This window comes from Aedes albopictus, chromosome 1, assembly GCF_035046485.1.
Source record: "Aedes albopictus strain Foshan chromosome 1, AalbF5, whole genome shotgun sequence".
Taxonomy (NCBI): Eukaryota; Metazoa; Arthropoda; class Insecta; order Diptera; family Culicidae; genus Aedes; species Aedes albopictus.
Window position 1 is genome coordinate 108,442,570 of NC_085136.1, and position 21,336 is coordinate 108,463,905.

Genomic DNA, 21,336 nt, shown 5'->3' on the forward strand with positions numbered 1-21,336 from the left:
TTAGAATACCTGTTGAAATTTTTTAAGGAAATATTGGAATCTATTGAAGATTTTATAAAATGATCAATGGAAGAATTTCTGAACGAATGGCAAGTGAAGCTTCTTTGGGATTGCCTAGAATAATTTGTCAAACAAAAACCCTGATGGATCTTTTAAAGAATTGCTTTATGGAATTCATGATAGATTTTGTAAAATTTCCAAAGAGAAATTCTGATAAAAATTGTTAGTTTTCCAAGAGAATTCCTATTAAACTCCGGGAGGAATTTGAGGGCCCATATAGCCGAGGCGGTAAACGCACGGGTATTCAGCATGACCATGCTGAGGGTGACGGGTTCGATTCCCGGTCGGTTCAGGATCTTTTCGTAAAGGAAATTTCCTTGACTTCCTTGGGCATAGAGTATCTTCGTGCCTGCCACACGATATACACATGCAAAATGGTCATTGGCAGAGGAAGCTCTCAGTTAATAACTGTGGAAGTGCTCATAGAACACTAAGCTGAGAAGCAGGCTTTGTCCCAGTGAGGACGTTACGCCAAGAAGAAGAAGAAGAAGAAGAAGAAGAAGAAGAAGAAGAATAAGAGGAATTTGAAAATCATTTCTAGAAGAAAATTTCCAAATGAATCCTAGGGAAATTATTTTAAAGAATCCGGGGGATTTTCAGAGGGATTTCAAGGAGTTTCAGGGTATCAGGTGATATCAAAGATATCAAAGATATATCCCCTAGAACGCCATGGAAGGCTCCTAAAACTTTCTGGAACTCTCTTGAAACACTCTAGAACACCCCTGAAACCCCCTGAGCCCCCATGGAATGCTAATGAAATCCTATGGAATGTCCATGAACCTTCCAACAACCTCACAGAACACCCCTGGAAAGCCTTAAACCCCCTTAAATCCTTTGGAACACCCCTGGAACGCCCTTGAACTCCCATGAATCCTTGTGGAAAGCCCATGAACCCCTTGGAACAACCCTAGAACGCCCCTGAAACCCCTGGAACTTTTTTGAAACCCCTTAAACTCCTTGGAATACCCCTGATATGCCCATGGAATCTCTAGAAACCTCCTGAAATCCCCTAGAACGCATCTAAAATGGCAAAGAAAGCCTATGCATCTCCATAGAAACTCCTGGAACACTCCCGGAACGCCTCTAAAACCCCCTGAAACTTCCTAAAATCCTCGGAACCTGATTGAAAACTTCTGGAACGTTCCTTCTTCTTCGTCTTCTCATTCTTCGTATTCTTCTTCGTCTTCTTCTTCTTCTTCTTCTTCTTCTTCTTCTTCTTCTTCTTCTTCTGGGATTTGGCCTGCCTCGCTTCAACTTAGTGTTCTTTGAGCACTTCCACAGCTATTAATTGAAGGGATTTCTTTGCCTGCCATTGCATGAATTTGTATATTGTGAGGCAAGTAAAATGATACACTATGCCCAGGGAGTTGAGAAAATTTCCCCGATCGGAACGGGAATCGAACCCACCATCTCCGGATTGGCGATCCATAGCCTTAACCACTAGGTTAACTGGAGACCTCCGGGGATCCTTGGAGCTTCAAAGGGGGTTGCAGAGATGTGTCAAAGCAGTTCCCTGATCCCTCATGAAATGCTAATGGAACACTATGCAATGCTCATGAAACCCTCTTGAACACCCCAGGAACGCCATTATAATTCCATGAAACCTTACGGAACGCTCATGAAGCCCCTTGGAACACCCTTAGAACGCTTCTGAAACCCCTGCAACACTCTTGAATCGCATGAAACCCCTTGGAATACCCCTGGAACGCCCATGGGACCTCCAGAAACCTCCTGAACCCCCTGGAACTAATCTAAAACATCATAGAACGCTCATGCATCTTCCTCGAAACCCCTGGAACACCCCTGAAACGCCTTAAAAACATCCTAACTCCTGGAATCCCCATGGAACGTGCCTGAAACGACTGGAAAATCTCTGATGACACATTCAACGTACTTCTACACCGCGGTTTTTGTACTCGTTAAACGATATTTCAGTGCTCCAGTTATCGATTTTGATTCTTTTTGTACCAAAACGAAGATAATTACTTTCTTGAAGAAAAAAGTTCCAATTTTCATTTACAAAGCATGAAATGAATCTTCTAATCAAATGTGATCGTTTGATATACTGGTTGACATGTATTTAACAACATAACAATTAATGGAAGCAAAAGTTTAATTTTCGTGCAAATCGTAACACGTGGAATGTGTCTGATACGTCTCGAAACGGAATTAAACACCTTGAAACGAATTGAAACCCATCAAAAAATTTTCTTAGACTCCTGTTACTAAACCACATTGAAACTCACAAAAAAAACCTCAAAACCCCTGTAGGCTAATTTTAAAATCTACTGAAACCTCCTTAAATCCCCTGAAATCAGATGAGATGCCTTGAAACAACTGCAAACAACTCTGATAATTCGTCAACACTCCCGTAGAATCCCTTCAAACTCTATTGAGGCTCCCTGAAACCCCCTGAGAGCCCCTGAAGCATTAATGAAAGCCCCTGAAAGCCCCATAGAAAAAAACTCTAACTTGAACCGTAATTGTAAGCCCCTGAAGCCCTCTTGAAACCCGATACACCTGAAACCTTCTGGAGATCTCTTGGAAGCTCTGTAAGTCTCCGATACTTTCGAAAATTTTGAATCTAAGCTCCCTGAAATACCTCTGAATTTCCCATTAACGTCTACTTAAGCCCCTCTGAGGCACCGCATAGCGTCACCTTGAATTTTCTCAACCACTTCTTCTCTTTAACTGTCCAATCCCAACCTTATAAGTAAACACGCTCTATTGCGCCAATCTTCGTTAATGTCTTACTCAATGCCGGTTTGTAACTACGACTGTGAAATTCGATAACTTGTCATGATCATGTCATTTTGAAACTCAGTGTAGTAGCACCGGTTGGTTGGCACCAGTCGCCGTCTTTGGCTAGGCCATTGATTTCAAGAATGTGACACTAATATACTGTCTACCGATCACACTGTGGTATTTCAGAGTCTACTAGAATGTTCGTAACTATTCTATAGCAGAATGTCATACTAATCGTTCATCCTTCTCCCTTTTTTCCCCTCACAGGAATCGAAGGTCTGGAGCACGTGGGCACAATCGACCCAATGAAGATCAGCAAAATTCGCATCCTCCAGGGAGACGGTCCCGTCAGCGTCAACGCGTCCCTCTCCAAAGTGGTGGTGACCGGATTTTCCAATACGAAAGTAGTTCGCAATGTGTACGTTTTACCCGGTTCGGTGATTGGTTTTCATGGGGCAAAGTGATTTCTATCCTCAGATTTCCATCCATAGTGTCAGCAGCCGGGACTTCAGCTGGGAAACGCACATCCGGTTGCCGAAGATGCGCATCGAGGGCAGCTACCACATGCAGGGCCGCATCCTGGTGATTCCGCTGAACGGCCACGGCAAGTGCTGGTTCGAACCAAGTGAGTATGCGACAAGTGTATTGAACGATTTGCGTAAAACGTTGAATCTTTGAAAATACCAATTAGTTTGGAAGTGTGCCTTCGACGCCAAGGCAATTAACAATAACAGGTCAACTAAGTGCTCTCATATGCCATGCAAATCGATTTACTAGAAGTTTGCCGAGTGGGTACTGTGTAACAACAAAATGATAACAGCTCAGCTCACGTAGGCAGATCTTCGTTGCCATATTTCTATATATAAAAATGACTTTTAAATCCCTTTGGAGGCAATTTGGAGGCGGATGAACCAATCAGCATGATTTTGGCACGGTTCAAAACGTCTCCAGAGAGACTGTGTTTATTGTTTCGCGTCCTAAACACTCACCTATTTTTGCACACCTCCTAAGAAATGATGAAGTAACTATATTGATTGATATATTGCCTAAGTATTATAAAATTTTACAATTTTCATATCCATATTAAGGGGTTTAAATACACGGTGGTGTAGCGCTTGGGGTAGCCTAAGGGAGTTAAATGAACTAATGGCCGGACTTAAGTTCGTGCAGTAGCCAGACCTTTGTCATGAGCTAGAAACTTTTTGTTGACTACCGAAGGAATTCAGCGATTCAACTCACCCTGCTACAACAAACCATCCGGAAAGATTATTCAGCCATAGGTAAAGTAAGTGCGCCCATCATTGTGGTATTAGTGTAAAATAATTTAAAAAAAAATGTGATCGTACCACCTAATGAAGTGTTCCAAAACGTTAAGGTTAATATTTGGCCAAACAAGCCCGACAAATGACCAACACAACGTGAATTATAGCAACCTTGGACGAATGTCGGACTTCGATGACAACTATTTGTCAAAATGACAAACAGTCTGATGACATCTTTAGTCGGTAGTTTTCTATCCAAATTTGATTGGAAAAATATGAAAACTATCGTTTTTAAATGTTTTCGATAATAAATCGTTTGTACCAACATTAGGATTAGGCACACTGTTTCTATAATGGAGATAAAATATAATTTTGGTTGCTATTGTTGCGGTATCCCAATTCATCCCAATTCATAAGGGATTTTGGAGGATTGGAGCACTACCGTTACAATAGGAACATAGCAGCAAAAATATTACGGATCTTTTTTAAGTAGGATTTCGGACAATTCTTAAGCACACTAATGGTGCAATCTTTTAATTGAAGCATAATACAACTATTAAAAATATCTTTTGGCAACATTTTAGTTGAAAAAGTGCTCAAATGCCACTACCGCTACAATAGGTACTATATATTATTTGGTTTTGATCACCGTTTGCTTTATTTGTTGGTTTTGATTGGGTTTTCTCGGTGATTCTGAACTGCAATTAAACGTCGTTTTTACGTTTCAACCTACTTTTTTTTCGGTCTGAAGATGACCGAAAAGAACCTGAATTAATCCACCTATGGCGAACAGAACCCTTCTTACACTTATTAAAATTATTGTAGTATTATTCGTATGTATGATTGTGATTTTTGGTCATTCTAGAAAATATTGTAGATTTGGCATCAAGTTGATTGCTTTCCATAATAGAATCATCGTTCATGGGCTCAACTACCAGAAATGCCAGCCAGAATCTCCTAGAATATTGTAGGTATGGAGTGTTTAAACAATAGCTTACATATTCTGGAATATTGTATCTCTTGTAAACTGCCAATCGAATAATACATCATCGAGATACACTTTGTCCAGTTGAATAAATTAGATCCAAAGTACTTGGGACATGGTTATGGCACAGAGAAACAGACGTCACACTCCGCTCGCTTCCCATCGATCACCTTTTTAACGGTTGATGCAAATTTTCGGTAATAGGTCGATTGATCACTCGCTGTTCTGGCGTCGTTTCTGCTTCTGTTTGACGTTTGCTCACTATTGCCACTTAGTGTTTGCCCGGCCAAGCACAGTACGTTTAGCATTGGGCGGTTATGTTTTAATGACGATGTTTTTCAATGAAACTTGTTCTAAGAGTCATTTATACAATTCTTATGCTTTAAAAACGGATAAAAAAGCCGGGGCCCGTGGCGTAATAGTCACACGTTCACTTCATAAGTGGATATTCATGTCAAGAGAAGACTGTGGTATTTATATATTGTTGAATAATCTTCAATTGGACCTTGAGCCATTTGCATTATCATTTGTAGCTGATGTAAGACAGCAAGCAAATCTATATATCTGAATTTCTGTCTGTCTATCTGACTCTTATGGATTCGGAAACTATTGAACCGATCGGCTTGAAATTTTGTATGTGGATGCTGCTGGGGCCGGGGAAGGTTCTTAGCTTGGTATGAGACCTCTCCAGTCTCTGGGACGGGGGGCTCCCATACAGGTGACTTTGCGAGGAACGTCCTTATAGAGCTGTATGCCAAAAACACAGTAGGCAGGCAGTACGACGTTAGCCGGGACAGCTAGTATAATAATAAAAAAAAGGAATTTATTGAGATTACTCTCAAATACTCTTTAAAAGAAATCTCGGTAAATAAATGTTCAATCAGAATAAAATTCAAAAAAATGGAAGCGGATGTTGTAGCTTTTATTTGATGCTAAGAGAAACCGAATCGGTTGACAGACGGCTGAGAAATTTATTATGATACATTTTATCAAAAATCTCCCAATAGCGTAAATTTTATTAAACCTCAGTACTGCTCAAAAGATATCTCGGAAACAAAATGTCCAAATGGAATGAAATTCAATAGCATACTACTAGGATGCTGCACCTTTGATTTGCTGATGAGAGCACTCAAATCGATTGACACACGGCTGGTCAATTAATTATGAAGCATTTTTCAAAGCCCCTTTAAAAAGTTAAGTTGTATTAGGTACTCCAAAGTACTCCTCGAAAGATATCTCGGTTACAAAATGTCCAATCGGAATGAAATTCAAAAGCGTTCTTCTAGGATGCAGTAGCTTTCGTTTGGGGCCTTAATAACCCAAATCGGTTGATAGACTGCTGAGAAATTTATGGTGATACACTTTGTCAAAAATCTCTAAAATAATTAAGTTGTACTACTCCCTAGAACTCTTTGAAAGATATCTCGGTAACCGAACGTCCAATCAAAATAAAATTCAATAGCGTTCTACTAGGATGTAGTAGCTTTCATTTGCTTGCAAGAGAACTCAAATCGGTCAACAGACGCCTGAGAACCGTGAGTGACATTTTTTTGTAACATACACACACACACACACACATACACACACACACACACACACACACACACACACACACACACACACACACACACACACACACACACACACACACACACACACACACACACACACACACACACACACACACACACACACACACACACACACACACACACACACACACACACACACACACACACACACACACACACACACACACACACACACACACACACACACACACACACACACACACACACACACACACACACACACACACACACACACACACACACACACACACACACACACATATATATACACACGCACATACAGACATTTGCTCAATTCGTCGAGCTGAGTTGATTGGTATATGTGACTCGGCCCTGCGGGCCTCGGATCGAAAGTCGGTTTTACAAGCGGTATTTATACTCTTCTTATGGGTGTAAGAAGGGTAAAAAGTAGGTTGAAACGTAAAAACGACGTTTAATTGCAGTTCAGTATGACCGAGAAAACCCAATCAAAACCAAAAAAAAAAAAATAGGTACTAGCGCAACGAAGGGAACAATTACCCTAATCCTTGCGTTTATGGTGGGTACACTTTCATCATCATCGTCATCATCATCATCATCATCATCATCATCATCATCATCATCCTCATCATCATCAACAACTTATTCTTTTCCGACCATTGTGCGGAGGTCCGAACCCCTAGGGATTCATGAGACTAGAGGCAGCGGTGACGGCGTAATCGGCGTGAATATTTTTTTATTTTGTTCTCGAAATTGCTATTGCTAGTCCTCAATAAACATAATCATAGAATAATTTGTTTTCTGTATCAAAACTGCAGTTTTCGCCTAGCTTATGTATGCAAAAGGTTTGAACTTTACGAAACCAGAGGTTTTGATCTCCACAAGAATTTTTAAGAGATTCCTTGAAAACGTTCACCAGAAATTTTATAAAAGATGCCTCTAAGTAGAAATGGCAGAAATTTGAGTTTTCCCAGGAATTCATCTTAAATTGCTCAAAGCTTTTGTTCAGATAAACCTACAGCTATTCCTTCAGAAAATTCAATTCCTGCAGAAATTTTTTAACAGATTGACAGTTGCTTTAGCGATTCTTTCACATGTTTCATGAAAGATTCCTCCATTATTTTTTTTCTGCAATTTCTCAAAAGATCCTTGCATGAAATTATCCAGCGGAACCTCCAGGTATGCATCCCGAAATTCCTCAGAAATTCAATCCCTTGGAATCCCTACAAAGGTTCCTTCAAGAATTTCTCTGCATATTCCTCCAGGGTTCTTTTAGGCATCTCCTCCGTGAATTCTCTCAGGTATTCCTTCAGAAACTGCTCTGGAAAATTCTACCTCATTGGGGTTTCCGAAAAGATACTCAGATATTTCTCCGCGGCAGGCATCATAAACATGTCCTGGGTTTTATTGAGACCTTTCTTTAGAGCTTCTTTCAGTTTTTTTTTTCGGGGGACCTTTCGGAAATCCCTTCAGAGATACCTTTGGTGTTTCATCAGAAATCACTTATGGGCTTATTTCTTGGCGTTTCTCCCAGAATTCTAATTCCTAAGAAATTCTACATGGAATTACTGCAAAACATTTTCCAGCTTTCCAAGCAGTCCTTCAGTGATTCAAAAAAATCTTTTTTTTTTTGGTTGTTCTTTTAAGATTTTTTCCAGATTTGTTTGAAATGTCTACTGCTAAATTTTCCTTCGAAGATTCCTCTAGACATTACTTCAGAAATTGCTCCAGGGATTTTGTTCACTAATACCTTTCAAACTATTTGCCAGTAGTTCTATCAAAAACTCCTTCAGAAGTATCCCCAGGAGTTCTTTCAAGGCCTGCTTCAAAAAATTGTCCAGGTATCCCTATAGAAATCTGTTTGAAGATTTATTCAAGAATTCCAGTCTGCAATTTCTATACGGATTCCCGCATTTTTTTTAAAGGAAGGAAGTTATTGTTCCAAGGTTTTGTTCAGAAATTTCTCAAGGGTCTTCTTTGGAAATCCCTCCCCTCTGGGATTTTCTCAGAAACTCCTTAAGGAATCTTTCCTTCAATTCCTGCAAAAGTTTTTCCTAAAAATCTTCTAGGAACTCCTCCAAAGCCATTCCAAGGGTTTCCTCCAGGTATTTCTCAGGGATTCCTCCAGAAAATCTTCTAACGATTACCCCAGAAATCGCTTTAGAGAATTCTGTTTAGGAATCTCTTCAAGAAATTTTCAAAAAAATCCCCAGATCCCTCTTCAGGGACTCTCGTACAAATAACTCCAATATTCTTATGTGATTTCCTAAAGTACTACAATAAAAATCCATTATCTAAATATCTGAAAGAATTACTAAAGCAATCCCTATAGGAATCCCAGAAGATACCTCTGAAGGAACCGCAAGGAGCTATTTTAAGAAAAAAAACTTTTTAGAAATTTCTTCAGTAACTCTTGACGAAACTCTTCAAGCGACCCCTGAAGGAACCCTTGGAAGAGTTTCCGGAAGAAACGCTGATAATTTTTGAAAATTCTGAAACATTCCTGAAAATATTTTAGAAGGAACCAATGGAGAAATTTCTAAAAGTCCATGGTAGTTATATTTTGAATAAATTTCTATTTCATTCCTTTAGAAATTCCTGGAGATATTTTTAACGAATTCTTGGAGGAATATCTGAAAATATCCTAGATAAATTTCTGAAGAAATAATAGAGGTAATCACGTTCAAATGTATGCGTGCCTTTTTTGTAGATGTAGTTGTGAAACTGCGAGGAAAATATTTGCACTCTTGCCCCGGACGTTAGTTTTATCATTATTTACCCGTTTTACCCAAATCGATTGGGTAATATTTGCATATGCAATCTGAGTAGCCTTTCAATCGGCGTGCACTTTTGTGTGAGTAAAAATTTGCGCTAGTGTTCGTGTGTTGAAATGTCACTTATCTCTATAGATAGAGTTGCTGAATAAATTCATGGAGGAATTTCTGGAATTATTCCTTGAGGATCTCTTGGTAAAATTCCTATAATACTTAACCTTCCAGGACGCGCGCCATCAAGCAACCGAAACTGCACCGCGCTCGCGCTGTATACGAAAAGCGAGGTTTTTTTGGTAGTGTTGTACTTTTTACAACAGCGCGCGCGCTGAAGGGTTAATTCAGACATATTGCTGAAGATTAATGGAAGATTTTCTTAAGGAATTCCCTCAGGAACGCATGAACGTATTTTCAAAGAAATTCCTGTAATAATGTTTGGAGAAACACTTAAATTCCAAGAAAAATCTCATGAGAATTTGCAAATGTATTTTGTTTAAGTTTTAAGGAATTGTTTATGATGAAATTTCTGAACTTTATGAAGAATCCGGAAAAAACCGTAAAAACTTCCATGGAGGAAACCCAGGAGGAATTTCTGATGAACTACATGAAGGAGTACCCGGAGAAGCTTCTAAAGGAATCTGTATGAATTTCTGCGAAAATCTCCGAAAGTATAATGAAAGAACTTTGGGAGGAATTCCAAGAACTTTGGGAGATATTCCATGAAGAACTTATTGAGGAATCCCTTAAAGAAGTATTGAAGGAACCGATGAAGAAATTCTCGAAAGAATCCTTGAATTACTTTATGAAAGAAATTTCTAGAATTATTAATGGGGAACTTCCATAAACTATTTCACGCATTGATGAAGAATAAACAAAGTGTGATAGCTCACAAATATCAGAAGTGCCACTCAAAAAGTGTGCCATATGGAGAACGGGGTTGAAAATCTATAATTTTTGTGTGACCAAATTCACAAGGTTCTTTAAGGTTCTCTATAGAAAATCTTCATAAATTTTATGGTAGAACTTAAGGCACCATAAAAAATATTACTGAAGGAATACCAGAAATTTCTCCAAAAATGTCTACAATATTTCGTTGGAACTTTATTTTGGGATTCTTTCGGGTACTCTACAGAAACTCCTCCAGAAATTTCTCCAGAAGTTTCTTCAATAATTCTTCAAAAAGATCCTCAATTAGTTCCTCCAAAAATTCCTGCAGGAGTTTCCAAAAACTTATCCAGGGTTTCTTCCACAAATTTCTCCAGAAATTCACTCAAGGATTCTTCCAGCAATTCCACTAGCAATTGCAGAATTACTGAAATTACTGAAGAAATTTCTTCTGGTATTTCTTCAAATATTTTTCAAACCCGGAGGAATCCCTTTGAGAATTGATTAAATCCCTGGTGAATTTCTGAAACCCTGGGGAATTCCTGGAGGGATGCCTAAGGAAATTCTCGGATGAATCCCTGGAGGAATTCCCGGAGGAATCTCTGGAAGAATCCTTATGAGAATTCTTAAATTTCTAGTGAATTTCTGAATCCCTGGAGGAGTTCCCGGAGGAATTCCTGAGGGAAACATTGGAGGAAACCTTGAAGGTGTTCCCTAAAGAATCCTTTGGAGAATTCATGAAAGGAATTTCAAAATTTCCACAGGAATCCCTTAGGAAATCCACGGAGGAATTCCTGGGGGATTCCCTTGGAGAATTCTTTAGGAGAATTCCTAAATTCCTGACGAATTTTTGAATCCCTAGAGAATTCCTGGTGGATTTCTTGAAAGAATTACTGCGGGAATTCCCGGAGGAATCCTTGGAATACTTGGAAAAATCCTTGGGGGAATATGCCGGTAAAATTCCCGGGGGAATCTTTTAGAAAATTCTTGAAAGGAATTCCCTAATCCCTGGGATAATTCTCGGAGAAATTTGCAGAAATTCCTCTAGGAATTCGTTAAGAAATTCCTTTATGAATTCCTCCAAGAATTTCTCCAAGGATTCCTAAAGGAATTTTCCCATAAATATCTACATGAGGATCGTGTTGGGGATGACGGGACTTTAACGAATGTATGGAAAATTTTCATGAGGAGTCATAAAAAGAATTTCTGGAGAAATCCTTAGAGATATCCTTGGAGGACTGCCGTGGAGGAATTCCTTGAAGAATCACTAGAAGACCACTACATAGACTAGACTCCTGCAGAAACCCTGTAGGAATCCTAGCATAAATTCGTGGAGGAATCGCGGGGCACAACTGAGGACATTGTAAGAAGATTTTGTGAAGGAGTTCTTAGAAAAATCCCTGGAATGATTCACTGCATAAACAAAACAAAACAAAACATCGCCTGTCGAATATAGAACGAGCATGGTGCCATTTTTTGGATTAAACATGAGCGCGTACTGAAAGCTTACGCGTAACGTAAAATTAGACAGATCTCAGCTGATGTCTAGATAATTCTTATTTTGAAACTCATTGATGGAAAGATGATTGGAATAATCTCACCAAAATTTAGAGTTGGACTCCATTTTACGTAACAACAGCGTCCACGAGTGTACAATGTAGATGCAGTCCCCCACGCCACGGTTTCTCTGTTGGTTATCCGTATCGAACCAGCAACCGTCCGTTGAACGCTTCGTGCCTCGTCGATAAATTTCCCTAATTTAGCTTTTAGTTTTCCGAAAAAGTATGGCCGGATCGGGTATCCATCACTATGTGTAGGGATGAGTTTGGCTGGAATGCCGTTTTAACGACTATCAGCCACATCGCCTTGGAGTTACGGCACGTGGACTCGAAGAATGGCTAGTGCATACACGATACAAGAGGTGGTTTCAGGGTTCAAAGTCGGCTACGTAGATCATACCCTTGATCATACCGGTGCACAGCGGTCGAAATCGATCCTTACAGCGATTAAGTGGCCGCGGGGAGAAAATCTTGGTAGCCTTACTGTCGTGGCGTCGGTTTTCTGCGTTGGACCCGAGCCTGCGGTTGGAAATGGGCCCTCGGCTAGGTCGGGGCAGGTGGAGGCCCATGTCGGCACGTCCTTCTGTGTGTTGGCTGATAGGGCCTTACTTGCGGGAAGGTCAAATCGCTGTGCACGCGGTATCAGTTTTTGATACTTGCTGTGCAGCTGGAAGCAGGCGTGGTGTCGACCCTGCCTGCCTTCCGAGGACAAAGGAAGTGGTGAGACCACTCGGGAAACTGGCTAAGCGTCAGCATGCTACCGTGATGAACTCTCCAATGCTAGTCATTGATGTTCATAGCTGCAGGCTACGCAGCTGACCTTGAGGGTGTGATGTGTACTTGCCCCTCTCTGAAGCAATGCCTTCTTGGTGGAGACGAAGGGTTTAGCGACCATGGGAATGTTGTTTAGTGGATAGGAGAAACAGTAGTGCTGGCTTTCACTTTTTTGGTAGAAGACGATCCTTAACCTCATACTACCTGGACCTTTTGTTCGGGTGTCTGTTGAGCAGATTATCCCCCCCCCCCCCATGGTTCAGAAGAAAAAGAGGCTGCTTTTGCGAGTTTAAGAAAGGTATGGAAAAACATCCAGATTGGTCGACGCACCAAAATCCGAATTTTCAACTCGAACATGAAATCTGTGCTGCAGTATGCCAATGAAACTTGGTGTGTATTAGAGATGGTCGGGTTTCGGGTTTGAAAACCCGAAACCCGACCATCTCTAGTGTGTATCAGTGGAGAACATTATTTTTGGGGGTTTTGTTGGGTTCGAAACTTTTGGAAACTTTTTCAACAGTTATTTTCCAAACTTATTTGGGCCATAAGTTTAACTACCTGACATACCTTGAAAATTCCTTAGTCAGTTTGTTATACAAATTCTCTGGCATATTTTGGAAATTTATCTTGTAATTCGTTTGATGTTTCCTTTCGGAATTCCATGTTTTATTACTTTGAAAACTCTAATAGATTTTTTGTCGCATATTTAAAATAATACAAGAAATATCAATGGAATGGCCGAAGAAAATCTCAAAGAAATTATAAAATGGATTCCAAAGGTGATTGCCAATGCAGTCACCAAAGAATTAGCCGAAAACATAAACAAAGCGATTTCCAAAGATGCTGAAGGCACCTTAAACCAATAAACGAATGACTTTCCAGAGGAAGTGCAACAAAGCTTGACAAAAGGAATCCCAAAAGAATTAATTTTCAAGAACTATCCAAAATTTGTCACAGAAAGAAAAAACAAATGAATAAAGACTGGACTCGAAAAAAGTGAGACACACGAAATAATGTATAACTTTTGATTGCGTGCACAAAAATAGCTGTTTTTTTTTTATCAGGAATAGAACATTATGTGTAACTAATACCAGGAAAATTTCAACAAAATCGGTAAGTGTTGGAGGAGATATCGTCGAAACAAGAGACTTACCATTTAAGAACCTTGGACATGAAAAAAACTTTTTTTTTAAATTTAAAACTGTAGAGCCAAAAATACTTAACCGATTTCAATGATTTGTTTTCTGTGCGTAAAGTTTATATGTAGAAGTATTGTGTCAAAATTACATTCAATTTGATCTAACCGTAAAAAAGTTTTAGCCATATATGTAGTTAGCACAATGTCACAATAACCAGATGTGGTTTTTGATATACAACGAAAATGGCTGAAATCTTCACTGAAAAAACTTGAACACAACAATTTTACACTGATGAAGTTTTCTAAAAATCGGGACAGTGTTGCCAATTCTACAGACAAAATAGTGCACACTGTTTTTAAAATGTGAAAAAGTGTCCAAAATTTGAAAAATAATATCCTTTTTTTTTGTTTGAATTGTTGAAAAAGCACTGAACTTATTATGATGAAATTTTCTCAAAGTCAAACTTTCAGACGTTTTGATGTGTAAGCCCATGCAATTTTAGAATGGATGCTCAAAGTTTCCAAAATTACATTTGATTGTATCGATAATATCTGCGCCAATACTTTGATGATTTTTTATGGTATTAATCACACGTAAATAATTGAAAAATCAGCTCTTTTTGTGCATGCAATCAAAAATTATACATTATTTCGTGTCTCTAACTTTTTTCGAGTCCAGCTTTCAAAATTCGTTTGAGAATCTATTCGCCATTTTCTCTGAAAATTTCTACAGCAATTCCTCTGGGAATTCCTTAAACAATTGATTTCTAGATTCTTGCAGCATTATTTTTTGGATATTTCTTTGGCAATTCCTTTGGAAGCTGTGCCATTGTTTCAAAAATTGATTTCGCAATTTTTTGTCAAAATATCTTTTGATGTTTGTTTTTGCACTTTCTTTGGAGACATCTTTACTCAATTTTTGTAGAAAATGCTTCGGCTGACTGGCTTCGTGAGGTTCTTAAGAAATATCTTCAATAATTTCTTTCAGATTTCTTTTAGAAACCCCTTTGATAATTAATAAATTAATGTATTTCCAAAAACTCCCCAAAAAGAAATCTTTTAGGAAAAACCAGATTATTAAAAAAAAAATCGAGTGAAGATTTCAAAGAAATTGTTGAAGAAATTCCAAAGACATTGCCAGCAAATTATACAATTAATATCCGACTGAATTGCAAAAATAATTCAAAGGAATTTCTGAATGATTTTCTATAATAATTGCAGAACGAATACTCAAGGAAAACATTGAAAGAAATGGTAAAAATATAATCAAATAAAAATTTAAAAAACTCTGATTAATCCACCTAGCGGTGATGGTGCCTTCGGAAACCCATTTCAACAAAATTCAAGTAACATGTTGATGAATATCGCCCTTTAATACGTTTAACAGATATCCATTTCATGGCACCAGAAATCATATCGTTTTGTGGCTCTTGATATTTAAGCCTTAAACTCTTGAAAAAAAAAGACCGTAATCTTGAATTTTGAGCCACCATTTTGGATTAAAAAACCGGCATCTTAGAAATTATGGTCGCCATTTTTGGACTCCAGACTTCTTCCCCATACCAGATATGCTCATATTGACTGGTTTCAGAGCCCAAAACTCAATTAAACAGCCGCTATATTGAATGTTGAGCCGCCATTTTGGATTTTCGAACGCCATTGGATATTCTGGTCGCTATTTTCGAACTCCGGACATCTTCCTCGTACCAAATATACCCATGTTGCTTTGTTTGAGCGCCAAAAACTCCATTAAACATCCACCATCTTGAATATGGAGCCGCCATCTTGGGCCAGACCATAGTGAATAATTTTAGAGTCCACCCATAGTGCATAATTTTAGAGTCTAGAAAAAAACAATGAATAGCCGCCATCTTGAATCTGGAGTCGCCATCTTGGGTTCAGACTTAAACTTGGATATTCTGGTCGTCATTTTTGAACTCCAGACATCTTACCCATACCATATATATTTACATTGCATGATTTTAGAGCCTAAAACTTCATAAAACAGTCACCATCTTGAATTTTGAGCTATCATATTGGATTTTATACCGCCATCTTGGATATTCTGGTCACCATTTTTGGAGTCTAAACTTCTTCCCCATACGAAATATACCCATGTTTTATGGTTTAAGTCCCAAAACTCCATTAAACAGTCGCCATCTTGAATTTGGAGACGCCATCTTGAATATTTTAATCGTCATTTTTGGACTCCAGACATCTTCTTCATACCAAATATACCCATATTGCATGGATGAAGAGCTTAAAAGTCCATTAAACAACCGCCATCTTGAACTTGGAGCCGCCATCTTGGATTTCAGACCGCTATCTTGGATATTCTGGACGCCATTTTTGGAGTCCATAGTTCTTCTTCATACCAAGTATACCCATATTGCATAGTTTTAGAGCCTTAAACTTTATTAAACAGCCGCCATATTGAATTTGGAGTCGCCATCTTGAATATTCGTCTGCCATCTTAAACTTTGAGCCGTCATCGTGGAATTGCAGGTCTCCAGTGTTGATTTTTACACAAAACTCGTCAATCATGCTAAAGGTAACACAAATCGCCGCAGTTTGATGTGTCGCATGATGGGGCTTGGTTCAGTGTTGTATACTGCCAGTTATACCGTAAACCGGGGTCAAATTGATCTCCGGGTCGAAATTGAACAGACGTTTTTCGGTTAGATTAAGCATACTTTACATTGTTTCCTTCCAAGTATTGTGATGTAGGAATCCTATACTAAACGATAAATGTGAGAAAATCATTTAAAACATACCTTATCTAACGGAAAAACGTCTGATCAATTTCGACCCGCAGATCAATTTGACCCCTGTTTACGGTACCAGTGTTGGCCTGGATCACTGAAATGGTCATAACTCTGGAACGCCTTGACCGATCCGGACCATTTTCAATTGCAAACAATGCGATAATCCGGTTCGATTCGAGCTATAATCCGAACAATCGGCCAATGGGAAGTGCCTCAAAAGTAAGTGAACTTTTTTGCGCACAGAGTTAATTGGTATATGTGACTTGACTATCCGAGCCTTCTATCGAAAGTTCGTTTTTTGAGTGAACATATAGCCTTTCAGTACACTTTGGTGAAGGAGAAAGGCAAAAGGCAGAGATAATTATTGCAGGAAGTCTTGTACCGACTTTTGAATCCTCTAAACAGAATACCCTCTTTAATTTGGTTAACACATTAAAATCGATAAGCTATTCTTAGATTTATAACTCTCAAGTACAAACAAAAACTACTGGAGAATGCGCGTAAAGACTTCTTGTGTCAAATTTAATGATATTTAGTTTAATTTGTTCTATATTTACTTTTTTCTCAAAATTCTTAAGTTTGAAAAATATTGAGTAAATCACTAGAAAGAGCATAAAAAATATACTATTGTATAATCAGGGTGCCTGGCACCCCCTAGAACATATTCGCACTCCCTAGAATTTTTCCTACAATTTTAAAGTTTTAGTAAAAAGCAGCATGTTTTTTAAAAACCTAAAATTTAAAACTTCACACAATAATTCTAATATTTAGTAATGACACATGTCAACAAAACTTAAGCACACCCGGAATTACTTATATAACTCTTGTACGTTTTGGATATTGGAAGGAACAATCAATAGATTCTACATAGATTCCTCCAGAAATACCTCTATCTATTCATACAGTGATTTCTCTAGGCTTCCTTTTTGGATTCCTTTCGATATTGCTTACTATGATTCTTCTCAGAATTCTTCTAGGGATTCCTCCAAAAATTTCTATTGGATTTTCTACAGGAATTTCTGGTGGAATTATTCAAGCAATCTTCCTGGGATCCTTTTAGAAGTTCCTCCGGTGATTCTTACACGAATTCTTTCAGAGAATGCATTCAGAGATTTTCCAGAAATTTCTCATGGAATTCCTTAAGACGCTTATATTGCCATTCCTCCGGGAATTGTGGCTAGGATTCCTCAATCAACTCCTGCTGCGATTCTTCCAGCAATGTCACTCCTCCTCTACAAATTCTCACTGTGCTACCTTCTGGATTTCTACTAGGAAAGTTCTTCCGGAGATTCTTCAGGAAGATCTCGCTGAGTTTTTTCTATAAAATCCCTTCATTGATTCTTTCATACATTTCTTCAAGGATATATCCAGGACTTTCTACAGAGGTTCTTCCAGAAATTCCACAGGGGAATTCCCCAAGAATTTCTGTCGACCTTCCTCCATGAATTTCAGCTGGAATTCTTCAAGCAATTCCCATTAGGACTCCTTCAGAAATACTTCTAGGGATTTCTCCTGACATACTTACTTGCTGCAATACTTTCGAGAAATCTTCCTGAGATTCCTCCAAAAATTCCTCCTGCGATTCCATCAGGAATTCCTACAGTATACTTCTACCGATTCCTTCAAGGAGAACTATAGGTATTCCTCCAAGCATTCGTTAGTGGAACTTCTCTTAAGATACCCCTGGCATTGCTGATTCTAGGATTTCTCAAGAAATTACTTCTATGATACCTCCAGGAATTCTAAGAATTCCTCCAGATATTCCAGCTGTGACTGCTCTAGCAATTCATGCGGTTCTTCCTGCTGTTCTTCCTCCAGAAATTCTAACTGTGGTACCGTAATCCGGGGTATCATTGATCAGCGGGGTAACATTGATCGGCTTGACCCACCTCACGAAATGTTCAAACAAGCATTTTACATTGAATCAGTTTCTGCTATGGAATGGTATATCGTAATCTGCCATCATTTAGCTATTAAATGACGTGCAATTTATGAAAATTGAATTTCATAAACATTGAATTATAGATTTTCCCATAATTGTGTTTCGTAGCACAATGAGATACATTGTCAAACATTCATGGTTGGCGTGAATACTAGATACAATATGAGGTTCGAAATCACTGTACATATTACTTCAATATGATATCCTAGAGTTGGATTTAATAAACGAAACTTTTATGAAAATGCTATTTTTCAGTAAAATATACGATTTATTGAAAGTCGGCTATCAATTGCTTAAGCCATTGCCTACCTTTAGGCGTAATTCGTGGTTTAGAGGATTTTAATCCTAAAATAACTTAAAAAGTACATAATTTGTAAGAATTTGGACAACATATTCGAAATCAGCGACCCCGAATTTAGTAAGTAAGGGTATTTTCAACACAAATGAACATTGATTACTGAGATGATCAATGTTACCCCAAATCATCACAATCAAAAATTAGATTAAAAACTTTATTTAAACATGTTTTAAAGTTTTACAATACTTTTTCGAGTAGCTTAACACATACTCCGAGGGTCAGTACTTGTTTTAAAAATATAAAGCATGTAATGTTTGCTTTAACAAGAGAATTATTCAAGAAAGATAGAAAATTCTGATCAATGTTACCCCGGATTACGGTACTTCCGAAATTATGCTACGAATTCTTCTAAAGCTTTCTCGTGGCTTTTTTCTGAGACCTTTTCAGGCAATCTTCCTGGAATTCTTGCAGAAATTCCTTTGGTTTCTCCACCAGGGGTTTCTCCAAGGAATTGGGTTTTTAAATTATGAAAAATGTATTGATTTTTTGATTTTATACGAAAGAGCACCTTTTTCTGAGCCACTATGTTTTTTTTCAGATTTTTAGAAGCTTATTTTGGTACCTAAAATCAATTTCAAAGAGATTTTTTGAAATCACCTTTTGACAGCTAGGCAACTGTTTGACAGCTCCGCCCAGTACAAACTGCGACGAGGGGTGATTCGACAAATCGCTCCCATACAAACTTCAAATTGATTTTTAAATAGGTTCCCGGGCTTCAAAACTCATGAAAATTTAGATTTCGGCTCAGTTTTACATGCAGATTCAGAATATCGCATTATCTCAACACCGTTAAAGAAGCCAATTCCTCCAGAGATTTTATCCAAAGATTTCTTCAGAAAATCCTCAGAGAATTCCTGCATAAACTCTTTTTGGCCTTCCTCCAAGAATACCTGAAACAACTCCTCATGTGATTCTTCCATCAATTCCTCCAGAAATTCTTCCTAGTGATTCCAATACGAATTTATCCCAGCATTATGGCTGGAATTCTTCCTGAGATTTTTTCAGAAAATCCTCCTGCGATTCCTTCATAGCCTTCTCTATAGATTCATCCAGAATACCTCTACCGGTTCTTGCAGGGACTTCCTTGGGTATTTCAAGGATTTTTTTTTCTTTGGACTCATCCCGGCATTCCTGATGGGGTTTCTCTAGAAATTTCTTCTAGGATTTCAGCTGAAGTTTCTACAGTGATACATCCCAGAATACTTCTAAGAATACCTCCTTTTTTCCTGTGATTTCTTCAGAAACTCTCCGGTGATTCCTCCAAGATTGTTTATCCAAGATATTTTGTCCACGGATTCTCTCATAAATTTCCCATGGGATTCTTACAGAACTCCTCTTGGCCTTCATCCAAAGATTTCAGCTGGATTTCTCAAGCTATTTCTGCTGTGGTTCTTCCAGCAATTCCTTCTAGAACTCCTCCAGTCATTCTTACTGTAATACCTCCCAGAATTCTTCTACGGATTCTACTAAGATTTTTCCAGGGATTCCTTCAAAAACTTGCTGGGATTATTCAAGACAATCTTCCTAGGAGTCTTGCAGAAGTGTGTGTCCTCCTAGAAATCTTTAAAAAAAAATCTGGGATTTCTCCAAAAATTTCTTGTTGGACTTCTCCAGGAACTCCTCTTAGAAGTCCATAAGCGATTCTAAAGACTCATCCAGGAATTCATGGATTACTCTAGAAATTAATCATGGTATTACACCTCGAACTCATCTTGACCTTCTTCAAGGAATTCTAGTTGAAGGAATCCCAATAGAAATCTCTAGAGGATCCCTAAACGAATTTTGGGAATAGTTGGAATTTCCAGAGAAATTCTAGTATGTATACTAGAGAAATCTCTAGTGAAATTTTATAGGAATGTACGGGAAAAACTTGTAGTTAATTAGAAGGCACAGAATGTTGCTAATTGACAAAATGAGAGATGAATTTGTGAAAAAAGAATCGCGTTCTGGTGGGATTCGATAACACACGGCTCCGTATTTGCTAAACCGCAATATGGCCATTTCTTTGAGAGTTCCTTCGGCATGGTGTTTTTTTATTTTTGAAAATTTCTACGTTAGTTTCATTGCAACCCAACAAACATTTAAGCTTCATAGGAGAGGAAGAAACCACTCATAAGCAAGCTTTAGTTTAAGAAACTGATATTCAGCTTGATACGTTTCTTGGGAATGCAATCAACAATTCCTTTGGATTTTTGGGATGTTTTTTCTATATTTCAATGGCTATTCCTCCGTAACTATTTTAGCAAATTCTTTTTCAGTTATTTTGCATATTTCTCAGGCAATTTTATCGTGATTACTTTTGGAATTCTTTATAATTCAATTGTATTTAAATTTATTGCTTCCAAAAATTGCTGAACTGGAAATTCAGAAATTCTCAACTGGACTTACTTAAAGAAAATCCTATGAAATTCACGAAAAAAAAATCCTAACAAATTCCCAAAGAAGTTGCCGGAAAAAATCCATCGAAATTATCTTAGAGCTTTTAAAGTAGTTGCCAAAGGAATAAATTAAAAAAACTACC

General features: G+C 38.2%; 1 protein-coding gene across 4 annotated transcripts in view; it reads left to right on the top strand.

Annotated features, from left to right (window-relative positions):
* Positions 1–21,336, top strand: part of LOC109432987 (protein takeout) — a 71,149-nt gene that overhangs the window by 34,746 nt on the left and 15,067 nt on the right. The window contains exons 3-4 of one of the 4 annotated variants that reach the window (XM_062845166.1): positions 3,073–3,209; positions 3,283–3,430. The exons of 2 other annotated variants lie outside the window; for them this stretch is intronic. In XM_062845166.1, coding sequence (XP_062701150.1) covers positions 3,073–3,209; positions 3,283–3,430 — 285 coding nt within the window. Of the gene's footprint in view, positions 1–3,072; positions 3,224–3,282; positions 3,431–21,336 lie in introns of all 4 variants that reach the window. One more of the 4 variants, XM_062845163.1, reaches the window with a different exon arrangement.